This window comes from Theropithecus gelada, chromosome 1 (assembly GCF_003255815.1).
Source record: "Theropithecus gelada isolate Dixy chromosome 1, Tgel_1.0, whole genome shotgun sequence".
NCBI lineage: Eukaryota > Metazoa > Chordata > Mammalia > Primates > Cercopithecidae > Theropithecus > Theropithecus gelada.
The window spans coordinates 193,777,141-193,796,333 of record NC_037668.1 but is presented as its reverse complement, the minus strand read 5'-3'; the positions used below and the strand labels follow the sequence as shown (position 1 = coordinate 193,796,333).

At 35.9% G+C, this 19,193-nt stretch overlaps 1 protein-coding gene across 5 annotated transcripts in view; it reads left to right on the top strand.

Moving 5' to 3' along the window:
• Window positions 1–19,193, top strand: part of DNM3 (dynamin 3) — a 556,545-nt gene that overhangs the window by 384,608 nt on the left and 152,744 nt on the right. For all 5 annotated transcript variants that reach the window (XM_025399962.1, XM_025399954.1, XM_025399946.1 and 2 more), the window contains one exon: window positions 8,720–8,829. In XM_025399962.1, the coding sequence (XP_025255747.1) occupies window positions 8,720–8,829 (110 nt within the window). The remainder of the gene's footprint in view (window positions 1–8,719; window positions 8,830–19,193) is intronic.

Genomic DNA, 19,193 nt, shown 5'->3' with positions numbered 1-19,193 from the left:
AAAGAAATAATTTATTTCCTCAAAGAGTTGATGGTTTGGTAGCAAAGTCAGCACATAGCTACAGAGTAACAGGGGAGCAAGATACATAGAATGATTAACAACAATAATAAATAAAGGTAATAATAGTGATGGACTTGCTTGTTTCTTTAGGGGTTTATCTTGTAGTTGGGAAGGCAGAGCATAGACACACTTAAGTGAAACATGTAGACTCAGAAAATAAGACAAAAGCACAAAGTGACAGTATAAACCAAGCGCAGGGGATCCGACCAGGGTGCGAGGAACCAAGCACAGGGGATTAGATGGGAATGTGAGGAATCCTGGCAATGGTAGAGGAGGCCCTTGCCATGCTGGCCATGGTGGGGCTTCTGATGGATCCAGAGCACTGCAGACTTGACTGAGATTTGGTGGACATATCAAAGTGCCCAGTTGGGTAGACAGGGCATCACAGGAGTAGTTTGAACGAAAGGTTCAACAAACTGCACCCACATTTCTGGGAGATGTGTTTGCTCAGTTAGGAGTCCCAGGGAGCTAGATAGAGCTGCTCCATGTAGAAGACCTAAAGACACAGGGCAGAGCATAAGGTTCCAGCCAGATGGGGGTCAGGGCAGAGTCCTGCCACTGTGGGAACCCTTGGAGGAAAAGGCTGCCAGGTGGACCAGCTAGGGAACAAGGATCTGGAAATTTAGGCCTGTGTTCTAGTCATCCACAGGTGTATTGGTCCATTCTTACACTGCTGTAAACAACTACCTGAGACTGGGTAATTTAAGAAGAAAAAAGGTTTAATTGACTCATAGCTCTGCAGGCTGAACAGGAAACATGACTGGGAGGCCTCAAGAAATTTACAGTCACGGCAAAAGGTGAAGAGGGAGCAAGCACCTCTTTCATATGGTGGCAGGAGAGAGAAAAAATTAACGGGAAAGTGCCACATACACTTTTAAACCATCTGATGTCGTGAGAATTCACTCATTACCACAAGAACAGAAAGGTAGAAGTTCACCCCCAAGATCCGATCACCTCTCACCAGGTCCTTCCTCCAACATTGGGAATTACAACTAGAGATGAGATTTGGATGGGGAGACAGAGCCAAACCCTATCAACAGGCATTCCAGAGGTGTCTTAGAGACAATACCAGGGTGAGAAGATGAGTGTGAATGGACAGGTTTCCTCATAGCCCCTACTTGTTGCAATCAGAGGAGCTCCGCTTTTTAATCTATTTAATATATAGGACTTGTGAGAATTATTTTTTTAATCAAAGGATTCCACTGATTAAAAAAATAAGTCTGCACTTGTGATGGGAAAAGACAAGAAGGCTGGAAAATGAGACCTATAATACTTTTAGAAAAAAATGTAAATTAAGTCTGAGCCAGATAGAGTAATCTTTTGCAGTAGTTTTGAGGCAAAGAGAAGCGGAGTGGCAAATAGGCAAAGGTATTTCTAGTGGAAGAGATAGTTTAGTCAAAGACAAGAAGATACAATCAGAAACGTTCTGCGTGGAAAATGAAAATGCATGGACTTTCCTGGGAAGCAGGAATCCCATGACTGGTGCAGTGGGTACAGGGGCAATCCAGTGTCTCTCAGAAAATGAGGTGTGGGTGAGGAGCATGATGAATATGAATGATTACATAACTCTGTGTCGGTTACTCAGAGCATGAAGGGCTTGGATTAATATATGGAGCCATCACATTTTTCTTGGCTCTGGTCCCTACCCATAAACCAAGGATAATGTCTCCAGTTTCCCTGCTTGCAAACATTCTGGCCATAATGCATCAAAGAAAAAAATGAGACTTTGTTAGGAAAAATATTGATCAACATTATTATCTCTTGAGCAAGAAGCAAATTATAATAATTGAATACCCCATGGTATCTCACGAGTTTTCAGTATTCTGCAAAAACATTTATAGTCCCTGGGCGAGGGATCTTTTTAACTTGGACAAATCTATGCGCTACTGTGCTGTTTTTGGACTGAGTTCTTGGTGGCATAGTCATTCTGTCGCTCCTCTGTTGGCTGGTACAGTAGTACTTCCTATGTGGTCTACGCATGTTGTTGATGCGGATGTGTCAGAGAAACGTTCCATTCATTGCCAGGAGAGTAGTGTAGCACTGAGAGAGGACAAATAAATATCAGTTTCTCAATAGGAGAAAAGACAACAATTAGGAGTATAAAATATGGCAAATACAATAATAGAGAACACACATGGAACATTATATGAGTATAAGAAGGGGGTGGTCAAAACTAGGAATCTTTGTTCTAGTGAAGCGTAAGTATTCTCTGCAACACAGAATATTCTGTTAGTCTGTCATAGAACCTGTTTCTAATCTGATTATTTGATAACTTGAGAAAGATTGTCATGTTTCAGAATGTTAGAGCAAGCCAATGAAGAATTTAACAGATATCACATATTTTAAAAATTAATTTACTGTCATTAGTGCATATTTTTTTTTTTTTTTTTTTTTTTTTTTTTTTTTTTTTTTGAGACGGAGTCTCGCTCTGTCGCCCGGGCTGGAGTGCAGTGACCGGATCTCAGCTCACTGCAAGCTCCGCCTCCCGGGTTCACGCCATTCTCCTGCCTCAGCCTCCCGAGTAGCTGGGACTACAGGCGCCCGCCACCTCGCCCGGCTAGTTTTTGTATTTTTTAGTAGAGACGGGGTTTCACAGGATGGTCTCGATCTCTTGACCTCGTGATCCACCCGTCTCGGCCTCCCAAAGTGCTGGGATTACAGGCTTGAGCCACCGCGCCCGGCCCATTAGTGCATATTTTAAAAACATATTTGTGCCATTAGTGGCTTTTTCATACCTTAATATTTCTCTTTATTACTGTATTCTTATTTTTTACTTATTTTTTTATTTTTTTTGAGACAGAGTTTTGCTCTTGTCACCCACGCTGGAGTGCAATGGCATGATCTTGGCTCACTGCAACCTCTGCCTCCTGGGTTCAAGTGATTCTCCTGCCTCAGCCTCCAAAGTAGCTGGGATTACAGGTGCCTGCCACTACACCCAGCTAATTTTTGTATTTTTAGTAGAGACGGGGTTTCACCATGTTGACCAGGTGGTCTCAAACTCCTGACCTCAGGTGATTCACCCACCTTAGCCTCCCAAAGTGCTGGGATTACAGGTGTGAGCCACCACACCCAGCCTTTGTTCTTATTATTCTAATGTAATCTCTTTTAAGTTCTACCATTTTTGAAAACTTTTCATCAGTTCATACCTCCTAAGAGCAGAATCTATGCCTTTTTTTTTTTTGTATTCTTTTGAAGTATATTGGATTGCCACAGCATATTTATATGTTGAAGGTTTGTATGAATCAAATCAGATATATTGGTTTAGGTTAGTAAAACTTCATCTAACAAACTATATGATGCTAAGCAAAATACTGTAAGTTAATTTAAAATCAACCTTTGAAGCATTAAAAATAAGTGTTTACATTCACCTCTGGTTAATTTTTAACACAATGGTCTAGGTAGTCTCAGCATGTTGGGGTTTTATTTATTATGGATCATCAGCTGTCAATGTTTATTAAGCCATGTCTGTATATACACCGGTGTAATAACTGTTAAGTGTAAACACAACAGAATGATGACATAATCTTTGCCCTCGAGGAACTTCCAATCTGTGCTTGAAGAGGCAAGCTAAACATAAATAAAGATTGCCATGCTAGATAGCCTATGACAAAAATTATGGAAAATTTAAGAGTTATAGAAGAAAAAGGTCTATGATGTGCTGTAATCAGCTGGTGGCACTTGAAATAAATTTCAAGGCCAAAAGACCCTGCCTTCTTTCAGAGAAGGCATTCCTGGCAAATAGAAGACAACACGAAGGCAGAGATAGAAATAAACATGGCAATCAGTCTAGACTTTGTAAAGATTTAGTAGTCAAAAGCTGTGTCTGTCAGTTAAGTATTTCATATAGCTTTTTTCATAGAATTTTTACTTGATTATCATATATATGTGACTATCAAACATCTTAACACCTGGCTTTGGTTGTCAGACATTTTCAAATCAATTCAATAACATTTATAATATACACTGTATAGATTTTTATGCCTAGCATCATGCTAGGCATTATAATATATAGAAACAGGGAAGAATTCATGGTCTTATCTTTGAAGATGTTGTTGCTTTAATAGGAGAAAAGGTAGAACAAATACAATAATTAAAGATGCCATCAAACCAAAGCCACTCAAATAATTTAAATTATGAAACTCCCTATGTATAAATTTCCAAGTGAATAAAGGCCTCCCAGTCCTTTGCATATGCAGGAGCTATTCCCCCACACATCTGATCCTCTGCTCATATCCATTGTATCTCTTTCTAGGGCCTAAGTTATATTGATGGTGCTCTGCCAGCTAGAGACCATCACTGGGCACTTGCCAAACCCATACCTATCTCTCACTGACTCTCTGGTTTCCTTTCAAGGTCAGCGAGCACATACTGTAGTCATCCCATAATTCCCACCTTCTTCCCCCTTGGTTTCTCTGCCTTTTACTACTCATTGTTCAGTTACTTTTACCTCAAACCCCTTTCACACAAAGATGCACCCTCTTTGGGCCTGACCTGTTTCTTCTGTTTCTTCTAACTCTTGCCAGTGAATTCAGGAAAGAACACTACACTAGTGCTCTCATATTCCCTCTCTCTTTGAACAAAAATATCTCTGTCATCCTGGATACCTCCCATAGAAATATTGCTAGCGACCCTCCTGTATTGAGGAAAGGGAAGGTACTATGTTTAAATGTGAAGAAAAGAATGGTGTTGAATCAGTGACCTCAGCCTCTGAAGCCTTTGAAAGTACACAGAAGTTCTTTTCTGAATCTCTATTAAAAAATCTTTCGTTAGACATTTACAAGTGCTTCCTTCAAAATGTCTACTCAAGATAAAATGTTTAAAATATAAAATTTCATTTCTTATTTATTATAAAAAACATGTTGTAAGTTTTTGTTTTTCTCCATAATATAGAATATTATCTGTTAGTCTGTCATGAAACCTGTTTCTAATCTGATTATTTATTAGCTTGAGAAAGATTGTTATCTTTCAGAATGTTAGAGCAAGTCAGGGAAGAATTATAACAAATATTACATATTTTAAAAATAAAACAACTTAAACAACTATATTATGTAAGCTTATATAAGCTGCTTAAACAATATATAAGCTACTTAAACAAGAGAGTTGACTGAACATTCTGAATTCCAAATAAGCAACATTCACATACATTTTCAAATGTAAGGCAGTTATAAATTGAAGCTGTCTCTCATAGTTTGAAATGAATGGAATAAATAATACCTATTATATGAATATAAGGGAGAGAGATGGGGGAGGTGACAGAAACAGATAAATGGTTACAAGTTTGAGAAAACCTTTTGCACGGAAAGTAAAATTTGAACTGAACTCTGAATACTAAACATTGCTATGATAGGGAACTGTTGAAGGAATATCTCAAGTTGGGAAAAGACTGCTGGTAAAGATATATTTGGTTGAAACATAAACTTCTTATGGAGGAGAAAAGGAGACATTGACAAATCAGGATTGAGCCAATTTGTAGTGTTTTTAAACTCACATTAAAGAGGTTAGTGGATTTTTTCCCACAAATAATGGAAAGCTATTGAAAGTTTTGAAGGATTGCAATGAATTTGACAAAATCGTTTTCAAAAATCATCTTCTCTAGTGATGTTAGAGAAATTGGAAGGCAAGCGACTAGATAGGAGACCATTTGTGACCACATGCTTGTGAGATGCCAGGGACCTGGAATAATGTTGTGGGAATGTCAAAGGAGGGGAACTAGGACAAATTCTTCAAACACGATGTGACAAAGTCTTGAAGTAGTAAACGAGGCAAGGAAAGATGATGAGTCAGAAATAATAGTGAGGTTTCAGATGGGGTGACAGGGAGAATGAAGGATAAACCTGATAGCAGAAACAGGGAGGTCAGAAGGGAAAACTGGATGGATGAGAGGAAGGAAAGAGTTAAGTACATGGGGGATTTAGTACTATCAGTAGAAATTTAATGGAACTACATATGTCATTTAAAATTGTCTGACAGCCAACTTCAAAACAGTAAGAAAAAATAGGTGAAATTATGTTTGATAATGCTTTGTTTACCCCCAATATATTCAAAATGTTATCATTTCAGCATATAATCAATTAAAAAGTATTACCAATATAGCTTACATTCTCTTTTTAAGTTTTTGAAATCTGGTGTCTATTTTGCATTTCTAGCTAATCCCAGTTGAGCCACATTTCAAGTGCTCAGTAACTGCCTGTGGCTAGTGGCTACCATATTGGACAGCACGTTATTAGACAGTCATAGAACTGACAAAAATGATTTGGCACATTTCTTAATTAAGATGGTTCTAAGACTGTATTTTGGAAATTATAATTCTGTATATTATTTCTCCTCTATTTCTTTTGTTTTAGCTATTTTAGATTCATGATGTTCTTTTAGCAGAACATCATTCTTTTCCCAAAGCACCAAGACTTTTGAGAAATATCCATGATATACTGTTTTATTGCCTAGAGTTGCTGCTGTCTCATTAATTCTCTGTTTGACTTACAACTTTAATAAATAAATGTCTGAATACATTTTCTTCTTTCTTTGTCAGTCTTCAAAGTTTTGATTATAAAACAATTTAGCAATATGTCCTCAAAAACCTGGGATAAATGACATTTAGTACTTTGGATATGAGGACCATTTTTCATGTTCCCCAGTCTGCATATGTGTGTGTATTTCTCCAGTGTTTAATATCTGACATAAACTTGCTGGAGTTTTGGTCTTCATGATATGCTAAAGAATGCAGTACAAAAGAGAGCCTATTTCTATAGAAAACAAGCCAAGGACATTGTGTTCCATCTTTACAATGAAATTCAGATTTCCCATTAAAAGGCAAATCTATCATTTCAAAAGGTTGAATAGGATGGTGCTTTAAAAGAATCCAGCTGCTTAAATTTAGGGCACTGAAAAACATTCAATTAAAAAAAATGTTCCCTGGGTCTCAAGCATTTTCATTTGATTATGTATTGGATAGATTTTCATTAGGTCTAGAATTTTGCCTCTTAGAATTCTGTCCTAAAATAATTTGACAACTGTTTTGAGAAAGTTGGACTCAACTATGGTAGCTCATTTATGATTAAATTATGTATTTGCTGTTTAGAATATTCTTGTGTTTGATAATATATTCTTAACTTTGGTTGTAGAAATGTTGGACTATTCTTACAGTGCTTTACTTTTTTGTGTTTATTGTTGAGCCTCTCCCAGTGCTATTTAGTTTCCTTCATGTTTCTTCTTTTCTTTGAAGACATTGTCTGTCAGAACAGCCATTTTGTTCTCTAAGCAGCTTCCTTCAATGTTTTCAGTCACCTGTTCACATGACTTTTTGTAGCCAAGTAGAGTGCCATCTTTTTGCTATTCTAATGTGCTCTGCCCAACTTTTTTCTGATTAATTTATGAGTAGGAAGTGGAAAGGCGGGTGATACTCCCTACAATACAACATGTTACCCACACACTGACTAGGGAGCACAGAAGAGCTCTATGCTACGCAGCTGAGCTATAAATTCTCAAGGAAGTAATCTATATGCTGTAGGAGCAAAAGGACTTATGTCAGACATATTTGTATGATGCACGTATTTCCCATGGGCATTAATAGTCGTTTATTAAAAGTTGTGACTAAGTCTGCATTCTCTCCAGCTCTGGACTTTAGCCCTGCTCTCTTTCAGGGGTAACACCAGAGATGTAGCCTGGGAGCATACAGAGGACCATGGTTAACAAGGGCAGTGCTTGTTATACCCCTGGTAATAGGTATTTACTATGTTTCTTAAATTGAATATTTGGCTCTCCCCTACTCGTTGTTAGGCATTTTTACATATAAATAATATTGCCCCGGGCCAGTCCCTAAAAGTAAATGTTTCCAATAATTTTTTGGCATCCAATGTTCTACTAACACTAATTTGGTCACATTTGCAGACCTCACCTCTCCAATGTTCATATTCTTCCTAAACAATTGTTAATTTTGAAAGAGAGTTTGTTCTAGTTAATATCAGTCCACTTCTAATGAAGTTTTCCCCAAAGAGCTCAACAATTTTATGGAATAATTCTTTTTCAGAATTCGTATTTTATTCTAGACCCAAATGAGCAAGTATTTTTTATGCTTTATCATAGTTTATGGGGGGTATTTCATACTGGGGTCCTGTGCTTCCACTTCCCTGCCAACACTGGCTATCAAAACTGCTTAGGCTGCAAATAAAGCAAGAAATGAAATCCATCTGGCATTTCTCATTGAATTAGGACCAGAACATTTTTGTTAAATATTAACAGATGGCTAAAGTCTTAATATCAAACTAACATTTAAAAACATCTAAAAGGACCCACATGAGGGGGAAAGGATAGAGGACCATGTGTTTTCTCCATCTCAGAACTCTTCCTGTACACTTCACCCCGCCATTTTTCCAACCCACATGTTGAGAATCACTGGGGCCTCCTATCTCTAATAACTTTTATGCCTTAATAGTTGGTATCAAAATAGGGTTTGATGATATTATCAAGATAGTGTAATCAAGCGTTAGCCAAGTCAGGTGATGTGTTGCCATTGGCATGCCTCAAGATCTTTTATTAAAGTCAATTTTCTGTCTCTCCTCTCCTCTCCCCTCCCCTCCCCTCCCCTCCCCTCCCCTCCCCTCCTCTCCTCTCCTCTCCTCTCCTCTCTCCCTATCTCTTTTCTGTCTCTCTCTCATAATAGGAAAAAGAAAAGAAGTACATGCTTCCCTTGGACAACCTGAAAGTTCGGGATGTGGAAAAGAGCTTTATGTCTAGCAAGCACATCTTTGCACTCTTTAATACAGAGCAAAGGTAAGAAATTGAAACAGTCCCTGTCTTCAGATTTTTTTCCTTGAAGTTCTACATGATTCAGAGATCATATTTGAAAATAGTTCCTTTGGTCGCACCTTGAAATTTGTCTACTCTTCAGTTTTCCTTTCATTTATTTTGTATTTTTAAATTCCACCATGGGTTATGGCTTCAAAATATAAAAACTCAGACTAAAAAAGATCTTCAAGTGTTAACTAATTATTTCTTGCTTTTCCACCTGGCATGAAAATAATTCTTCATCCATTTGGTTTTTTTTTCTTTTTGCGATGGGATCTCGCTTTCTCATCCAGACCAGAGTACGGTGCTGTGATCGTGATTCACTGCAGCCTCGAACTCCTGGGCTCAAGCAACACTCCTGCCTCAGCCCTGTAGAGTAGCTGGGACTACTGGGTTCATGCCACTGTGCCTGGATAATTTTTTAAAAATTGTTTTGTAGAGATGGGGGTCTTGCTGTGTTGTCCAGGTAGTTGACCTCAAACTACCTGGGCCCAAGAGATTCTCCTGCCTTGGCCTCCCAAAGTGCTGGGATTACATGCATGAGCCACTGCAGCCAGTCTGTCCATTCTAAAAGCTGCATTTTATTACCTTAAAGTCTTTCTTGTCCCAATATATTGTTTACATACTTACAAACTACTCGATGATAATTTTAAAAGTATCTTTCTAACGTGAATGGATATCACTTAAGCTCTTGTTGAAGAGCAGACAAATTTCACATATTATGACTAAATTCAGTGAATAGAATTATTCAGTTAAGGTAAATTAAAATGTATAGTATTTTACAGTTTTTCAAAGTGCTGTCTACATTCATTGTCATTGGTTTTTGTAACAGCTGCCCTTGAGGTTAAAAGGATACAGTTATAAATAAGAAAGTGTAGGCTCAGGGATGTTAACTCACTTTCTTAAGGTCATAAAACTAGTGCATGGGGGAGCTGGAACTTGTATCAGGACTTCCTCTAAGTACACTTTTCCTTCCACTCATTTTCCATTGTGTGCTTATTTTATTCTGTTGCTCATGTGCAGTATCAAAACTGTATTTTGAGCTGATCATCACAGAGTTCCATGATCTTCACTGAAACTTAGCAGTAAAGTTAAATAAGCAAATGGAGAGGTAAGAGAGGATGGGCTAGAGAAGTGTAAAAGGGCTACAACTAGGAAAGGATAATAAAGGAGAGTTTTTGCAAATGAAAATGTTTTAGGAAGAAGCTAATTAATTTGTGTGAGTCAGTTATTAAGACAGTGAGTCATTAAGGTAACAGGATCTAATTTTAACCCATTTTTCGAGACTGCCTTTTGTTTTTATTTAGCAATGAATGAAGTTACTTGATTAGGTTCAATGACTAGCCCAGGGTCAATCACACAGTAAATTAAAATAACAAAAGAAGACGTCTTCCTACATTCCCAGTCAGTTGCTCAGAGTGACTCATAATACAAAAATACTTAGTAAAACCACAAGGCAAGCCATTTAAAGAATTGACGGGAAAGAAAATTAAATACAACTAACTCCTCTACCAAATATTCAAATGGGATTTTTGAAGACAGTATTATTTGAGAGCAGCTTATGAAAACACTCTGCAAATAATAAAGAATAAAAGGTTTTCTAGAGAGAACAGTAGTGAGTCTGCCACACTGCAGCCAAGCTCAGTACTAGTTTACATGCCTTCATCAGAGCAGCAGAGAATCAGGAGATCCTAATGCAATCATCAGAGGTGTGCTCAGCCTTCTTGCCTAGATGCAGAGTGGAACAGGTGGCTGCCAAACAGGAAGTCAAACAAAATTGAATCCATGGTCAACCTGAAAAGTTAATGTTATAAAAGAGCTGGGTGTAAAGTAAAAACAAGGCTATGGTAGACTATCATTTTTCATAAAGTACAACTGTGGATTTTAATGACAGCAAAAGTCACTGAAATAAGGAAACTGGATTTTGAAAAATCTAGATATTTTGGAATCTTGGAGTTCTAAAAAGGTATTGAATTCTGCTGCCACTTCTCAGTGACTTCAGTGAGTATATAGATGTACCTACATTGGCCATTGTCTTCTCCTTTGAAATCTTGATTCCTTTAAATCATTTTTGTGCTGGCAAGGACCTCCAGTACAATGTTGACTACAAGCTGGAATCCTTGTCTTGTTTCTCATTTTAAGGCTAATTTAAGGATGTTTTTAAAAATTTTATAGCAAAATACCTTTTGATAGATGTCTGATATCAGGTGAAGATTTCTTGTGTTTCTAGTTACTAAGGTTTCTGTTTTCATTTTTAAATCATGCTTAGGTGCTGAATTTTATCAACCTCTTCACCTGGAAGATTGTATGATTCTTCTTCTTTAATCTATTCATGTGACCTTCTAATGTTAAACCGTCCTTTGTCTCCTAGGATTAAACTTAATTAGGTCACAATGTGCTATTCTTTATTATGAGTTCTTGGCTTATGTTTGCTAGTATTTTAGCAAATGCTAATGAGTTAGATTGACCCATAAATTTCCTTTTTATATTATTTTTACCTGGTTTTAATATCAAGGTTCTGTAAGCTTCATAAATTGAGGTGCGAATAAGTCCTTATTGTTCTTTGGAACCCTTCACAAAAGATAGGGATTAACTATTAACTGATTGTTTGGTGGAAGTAACCTGTAAAATCATCTGGCCCTAGAAAGTATTTTTGGTAAGTAGGCTTTTAACTAGTGATTGAATATATTTAATGATTTCAGATTGATTTAAGTTTTCTGTTTGTTCCGTGGATCCGTTTGAATAATTGTATTTTTTTAGAAAATTGTCCATTCTGTTTTGCTTTAAATATATTGCACCAACTATTCCTTAATATTTTATTTTTCTAAATCTCTGTTATATCTGGAACTTGACTGATTTTTATTTCTAATATTAATCCTTATCTTTTTTTATGATCATTCTTGCCAGAGTTTTGTCTCTTTTCAGAGAACCAGCTTGTGGCACTTTTGAACATCTATTGTGTATACTTTTTCTATTCCAATAATTTCTGTTCTCAATTATTTCCTTCCTTGTATTTTCTTGTGTTTACATTTCGGGTCTTTTCAAACTTCTTAATTTAGATGTATAGCTCATCAATTTTTATCCTTTCCTTTTCTTGTATATCAGCATATAGATCTATAGATTTCTCTCTAGGTAGTGTTTAGCTTACTACAATTTTTGAAATTTAGCAATTTTATTACCATTCAGTTCTGTTTCCTATTCTTCATTATGTTTTTTCTTTGAGCTATTTAAAAGTGTGTTTTACATTTTAGAATGCAGGGAATCTTATTGTTTGTATCATTGATTTCTAACTTAATTTTATTGTGATCAAATAATATGGTCGTACATGGTGTTAATAAACATTTCACATATATGTGAGAAGAATGTACATTTACTAGCTTGGAAGTGTAGGTTCCATGAGAGCTGATTGGATTATGCTTGTTAATTGTATTTTGCAATGTCTATAGTCATTATCTTTTTTTCATCTCAAATAATTCCAATATTCAACAAGTATATATTAGGCAGCTGTTATGTGCCAGACACTGTTCTATCCTTAAAATATACTTGTGAATTAAATAGAAAAAGACAATTAAACATTTTAGATACTGTCTAGAAAGGGGAATAGGCAGGGAGACAAATAAAAACTCACAAGGAATCTTATTTTATCAGATGAGCATTAAAAAGATCACTTTGTGATTATGAGCTTGAATAAGCCTGACAATTTTTGCTTGAGGCCAATCGATATTATTAGATTCATACAAATTTAGTGTTGTATTTTCCTGGTGACTTAAAAAAATAACTTTGTGACAGCCCTCTTCATTCCTAATAATGCACTTTGCCTTAAAATTTATTTTGTCTTATGTTAATATAGCTACACTAACTTTTGGTTAATATTTTTATTGATACATAATATTTATACATATTTATGGAGTACATGTGATATTCTGTTACATGCATAGCATATGTAATTATCAAATCAGAGTATTTAGGATATTCATCATCACAAGTGTATATCATTTATGTGTTGAGAACTTTCCAAGTCCTTACCTCTAGCTATTTTGAAATATACAATATATTGTTGCTAATTATAGTCACCATATTCTAGTATTGAACATTAGAATTTATTCCTTCTATTTAACTGTATGTTTGTACCCATTAGCCAACCTTTCTTCATCCTTTCTCCCCAACCCCCACCAACACACACACACACACACACACACACACACATTATTTCCACCCTCTGGTATATATCATTCCACTAACTACCTCCATAAGATAAACTTGTTAAACTCGTATTTATGAGCAAGTACATGCAATATTTGTCCTCCTGTGTTTGGCTTACTTAACATAGTGACTTCCAGTTCTATCCATGTCTCTGCAAATGACATTATTTTATTCTCTCTTTATGGCAAATAGTATTCCATTGTGTAAATATACCACCTTTTCTTTATCTATTCATCCATTTAAAATATTTAGGTTGATTCCATATTTTTGTTATTGTGAATAGTGCTACAATAAACATGGGGGTGCATGTGTCTCTTTGATATACTAATTCCCTTTTCTTTGATTGAATACCCAGTAATGAAGTAGTTCTAGTTTTAGTATTTTTAGAAATTGCCATATTTTTTTCCATAATAGCTGTGCTAATTTACATTCCCACCAACAGTGTATGTTCCCTTTTCTCCACATCCTCACTGCCATCAACAGATTAAATCTCATTACTCGTTATTGGTTGGTTCAGGTTTTTTATTTCTTTCTGGTTCAATCTTGGTAGGTTGCATTGTCCAGGAATGTATCCATTTCTTCTAGGTTTTCTAGTTTGTTAGGGTATAGTTGTTCATAATAATCTCTGATCTTTTGTATTTCTGTATTATCAGTTTTAGTATCTTTTTATTTGATTTTTAAGTCTTCTCTCTTCTTGATTAGTCTTACAAGTGTCTTATTGATTTTACTTATTGATTTTTTTGTGTTTATTGTGATTATTCTTTTTTTTGTGTGTGTTTTTGATAATAGCCATTCTAACTGGGGTAAGATGATATCTCATGGTTTTGATTCACATTTCCCTGATGACTAGTGATGTTAAGCATGTTTTCACATATCTGTGTGCCATTTGTATGTCTTTTTTGAGAAGTGTCTATTCGTGCTTTTTGTCTGCTTTTTAATGGAATTGTTTGTTTTCTTTTGAGTTCCCCATATATTCTGGATATTATTCCCTGTTGGATGAATAGTTTGCAAATGCTTTCTCCCATTTAACTGGCTGTCTCTTTACTCGGTTGGTTGTTTTTTTTTTTCCTTTGCCATGAAGTTTTTAGTTTACTATCATCCCATTTGCCTATTTTTGTTTTTGTTGTTTTTGTTTTGGGGGTCTTAGGCATAAAGTCTTTGCCCAAGCCAATGTCCTAAAGTGTTTCCCCTATGTTTTCTTATAGTAATTTCATAGTTTCACGTAATGTTTAAGTCTTTAATCTATTCTGAGATGATGTTTGTATATGATGAGGGATAAGGGTATAGCCTCTTTCTTTTGAGTATCGCTATCCAGTTTTCCCAGCACCATTTATTGAAGAAGGTGTCCTTTTCCAATGTATCTTCTTGGTGCCTTTGTCAAAAGTTAGTTGGCTGCAAATGTGGGAGCTTATTTCGGGATTTTCTATTCATTTCCATTGGTCTGTGTGTCTGTTTGTGTACCAATACATGCTGTTCTGGTTACTATAGCCTTGTGATATATTTTGAAGCCAAGTAATGTGATGCCTTTCACTTTGTTCTTTTTGTTCAGGATTGCTTTAGGTATTTGGGTTCTTTTTTGATTCCATACAAATATCAGGATTTTTTTTCTATTCCTGGGAAAATGTCATTGGTATTTTGATAGGGATCACACTGAATCCATAGATCGCTTTAGACAGTATGGTAATTTTAACTATATTAGTTCTTCCATCCATGAGCATGGGTTGTCTTTCCATTTGTTTTTCTCCTTTTCCATTTCTTTCACCCATGTTTTGTAGTTTTTCTTGTAGAGGTCTTCCACCTCCTTGGTTAAAGTTATCCCTAGGCGTTTTGTTCATTTTATTTATTTAGCTATTGTAAATGTGACTGCCTCCTTGATTTCTTTCTCAGCTGGTTCATTATTTATGTATAGAAATGTTACTGATTTTTCGTATGTTGATTTTGTATCCTGCAACTCTGCTGAACTTGTTTATAGTACCTAACAGTGTTTTGGTAGAGTCTTTAGATTTTTCTAAATATAAGATCATGTTATCTGAAGATAGGAACAATTTGACTTCCTCTTTTCCAACATGGATACCTTTTATTTCTCTTGCCTGACTGCTCTGGCTAGGACTTCCAGTGCTATATTGAAAAGAGTTGTGAAAGTGGGTATCCTTGTCTAGCTCCAGATCTTCCCATTCAGTGTAATGTTAGCTGTGGATTTGTTACATGTGTTCCTTATGATGCTGAGGTATGTTCCCTCTGTGCCTAGTTTGTTGAGAGTTTTTATCATGAAGGAATGTTGACTTTTATCCAGTGCTTTTCTGCATCTATTTCGATGATCACATTGTCCTTCATTCTGTTGATGTGATGTATCATGTTTACTGACTCATATGGGTTGAACCATTCTTACATCGTTGGGTTAAATCTCATTTGATCATGGTGTGTTATCTTTTTGAAATGTTGTCGGACTCAGTTTGCTAATATTTTGTTGAGGATTTTTGTATCTATGTTCATCAGGAATATTATCCTGTAATTTTCTTCTTTGTTGTATACTTTTCTGGGTTTGGTATCAGGGTAATGCTCCACTTATTAAATGAGTTTGGGAGAATTCCCTACTATGCTATTTTTTGGAATAGAGAATAATTGGTGTTAGTTTTTCTTAGAAAGTTTGGTACGATTTGGCTGTGAAGCCATCTGGTTCTGGACTCTTTTTGTTGAGAGATTTTTATTACAGATTAAATCTCATTACTCATTATTGGTTGGTTCAGTTTTTTAATTTCTTTCTGATTCAGTCTTAGTAGGTTGTATTGTCCAGGAATGTATCCATTTCTTCTAGGTTTTCTAGTTTGTTAGTGCACAGTTTTTCATAATAATCTCTGATCTTTTGTATTTCTGTATTAGTTGTAATATCTTTTTTATTTCTGATTTTGTTTATTTAAGTCTTAATATCTTCTTGATTAGTCTTACAAGTGTCTTATTGATTTTATTTATCTTTTTAAAAACCCAACTTTTCATTTTGTTGATCTTTTGTATTGTCTTTTTCATCTCCATTTCATTTAGTTCCGCTCTTATCTTTATTATTTATTTCCTTCTATTAATTCTGGGTTTTGTTTGTTCTTACATCTCTAGTTCCTTGAGATCCATCATTATATTGTTTATTTAAAATATTTCTATTTCTTTTGATGTAGGCATTTATTGCTATAAGCCTCCATCTGCACTGATTTTGCTTTATTTCATAGGTTTTGGTACATTGTGTTTTGATTTCTGTTTGTTTCAAGAAATTTTTAAATTTTCTCCTTAATTTTTCTCTTGACTCAGTGGTCATTCAGGTGCATGTTTTTCACTTTCCTTGTATTTGTACTGTTTCCAAAATGTCTCTTGTTATTGATTTCTGTTTTTATTCCATTGTTGTCTAAAAAGATACTTGATATGATTTTGATTTTTAACATTTTTTTGAGATTTGTTTTGTGTCCTACTATATGGTCTACACTAGACATGTTCTGTGTGCTAATTAAGAATAATGTTTATTCTTTAGCTGCTGGATAAAATGTTCTGTAAATTTCTGTTAGGTCTATTTGGTCTAATATGCAGTGTAAATCCAACGTTTCTTTGTTAATTTTCAGTCTAGATGATCTGTCTTATGCTGAGAGTGGAGTGTAGAAGTCCAAACTATTCCTGTATTAGAGTCTTTCCCTTCAGGTCTAATAATATTTGTTTTATATATCTGGGTGCTCTGGTGTTGGGAGCACATATGTTTACAATAATTATATCCTCTTGATGAATTGACACCTCTTTCATTATATAATAATTTTGTCACTTTTTATTGCTTAAAGTCTGTTTTATCTGATGTAAGTATAGCTACTCCTACTCACTTTTGAGCACCATTTACATGGAACATCTTTTTCCATTCCTTTATTTTCAGTTTATATATGTCTTTATAGGTGAGAATTTTTCTTGTAAGCAGCATATGGTTAGATCATTTTTAAAAATTCATTCAGCCAGTCTATATCTTTTAAGTGCAAAGTTTAATCTGTTTACATTCAAGGTTATTATTGACATGTGAGTGCTTCTTATCATTGTTTTACTTGATTCCTTATTGTTTTGTATATCCTTTTTTCCTTTATTTTTCTCTCATAATTTATCTTTGTGGTTTGATGGCATTCTGTAGTGGTTACATTTAAGATTTTTCCCTTCCTTGTTTCAGTGTTTGCTCCACTGGTGATTTTTATATTTGCATGTGTTTTCATAATGGTAGTTATTATTCTTTTGCTTTTGGGTGTAGGTCTCCCTTAAGTATTTCTTATAGGGCTGATCTAGTGGTGATATCTCTCTTAGCTTTTGCTCATCTGGGAAAGACATTATATCTCCTCCATTTAGGAAGGATAATTTTGCTGGGCATATTTTTAGCTAGCACATTTTTTTCTTTTGGCACTGTGAAGATATCATCCCATTCTCTCCTGTCTTGTTAGGGTTCTGCTGAGAAATCTGCTGTTAGTCCAATGGGGTTCCTTTATATAGGTGGTTAGATACTTTTTTCTTGCTGTTTTTAATTTTTTTCTCTTTGTCTTTGATTTTTGACAGTTTGACTGTAATATGCTGTGAAGAAGACCTTTGTGAATTGTATCTATTTGGGGATCTTCGACTATATCTGAATGTCTAAATCTTTTGCTAAGTTTTGAAGTTTTTAATCTATTATTTTATTAAATAGGTTTTCTAATTCTTTCATTTTTTTTCTTTGTTTCTTGGGACACCAAAAATTTGAATATTTGGATGCTTTATGGTGTCCCATATGTCTTGAAGGTTTTAATCTTTTTATTGTTGTTTTTTTTATTTTTGTCTGACTGGGTTATTTCAAAAGATCTGTACTCAAGTTCTGAGATTCTTCCTCCTGCCTGCTCTGTCTTACTGTTGAAGCTTTTGAATGTATTTTGTATGTTATTCAATGAATTCTTCAGTTCCAAAATTTCTACTTTTTAAAAAATTATCTCTTTGGTAAATTTCTCATTCATATCCTGAATTTTTTTCTGATTTCTTTCTATCGTTTTTCAGAATCTTCTTGTATCTCTCTGAGCTTCTTTAGTGATAGTATTTTTAATTTTTCCCTAGAATTTCATAAATTTTCCCTCCCTCCCTCCCTCCCTCCTTTCCCTCCTTTCCTTCCTTTCCCTCCCTCCCTCCCTCCCACCTGCCTTCCTGCCTGCCCTTCCTTCCTTCCTTCCTTCCTTCCTTCCTTCCTTCCTTCCTTCCTTCCTTCCTTCCTTCCTTCCTTCCTTCCTTCCTTCTTTTGAGACAGGGCTTCACTCTGTCACACATGCTGGCATGCAGTGATTTGATCATAGCAGCCTCCTACCACTGGGCTTAAGTGATTCTCCCAACTCAGCCTCCTGCGTAGCTAGGACTACAGGCACATGCTACTATGTCTGACTGGTAAATTTCTTTTTATTGGGATCTGTTGCTGGATAATCATTGTGTTCCTTTCAAGGTGTCAAATATTCTTGCTTTTTCATGCTTCCTGTGTTCTTATGTTGATATCTACACATCTGGTATAACTGTTGCTTCTTCTAAATTTTTTGAAATTGCTTTTGAAAAGGGCAACTCTTTTCTGACATGTATCTATGGTATTGGTTGGGTAGGGTACTTTGCTTTTGAATCTGACTATATGTAATGGTATAGTCTCTGTATGACTTCTTCATTTGCAGACAAGCATGAGTGATGTCTGAGCCTTCCTTGGTGGCTTAGAATGCAGTTGTTATTAATAGAGGCTGTGATAAAGTTTTGCTGAGTACTAAAACACTAGGTGGGCCAGTCTTTAGGCCTCAGGCCAGTATACCCTGGTGCTGGTGTTGGTGGGTCCAGGAAGGCTGATTCTTGTGCCTCCTGGTTGCTTTCTCAGATGCTGGTAATGGCATCAGTGGGTCTGGCAAGTGAACAAGTTCTTAAGCCCCTGGGCAGTGGGTGTGGCATGGGCAATGGCAGTAGCAATGGTGGAACAACCATCTGGGACCCAAGTGGTCCACACCTGTGGTAGCAGTGGCTTCCAGAGGTTGGGTGAGCTGGCCCACAGACTTTCAGGTGGTGTGTATGGTTGGGTGCCAGTTGTGGTGGTAGTGCAAGTTGAATATGGCTGGTCTCAGACCCTGGGAGAAGTACTTAGGTGCCACAGATGG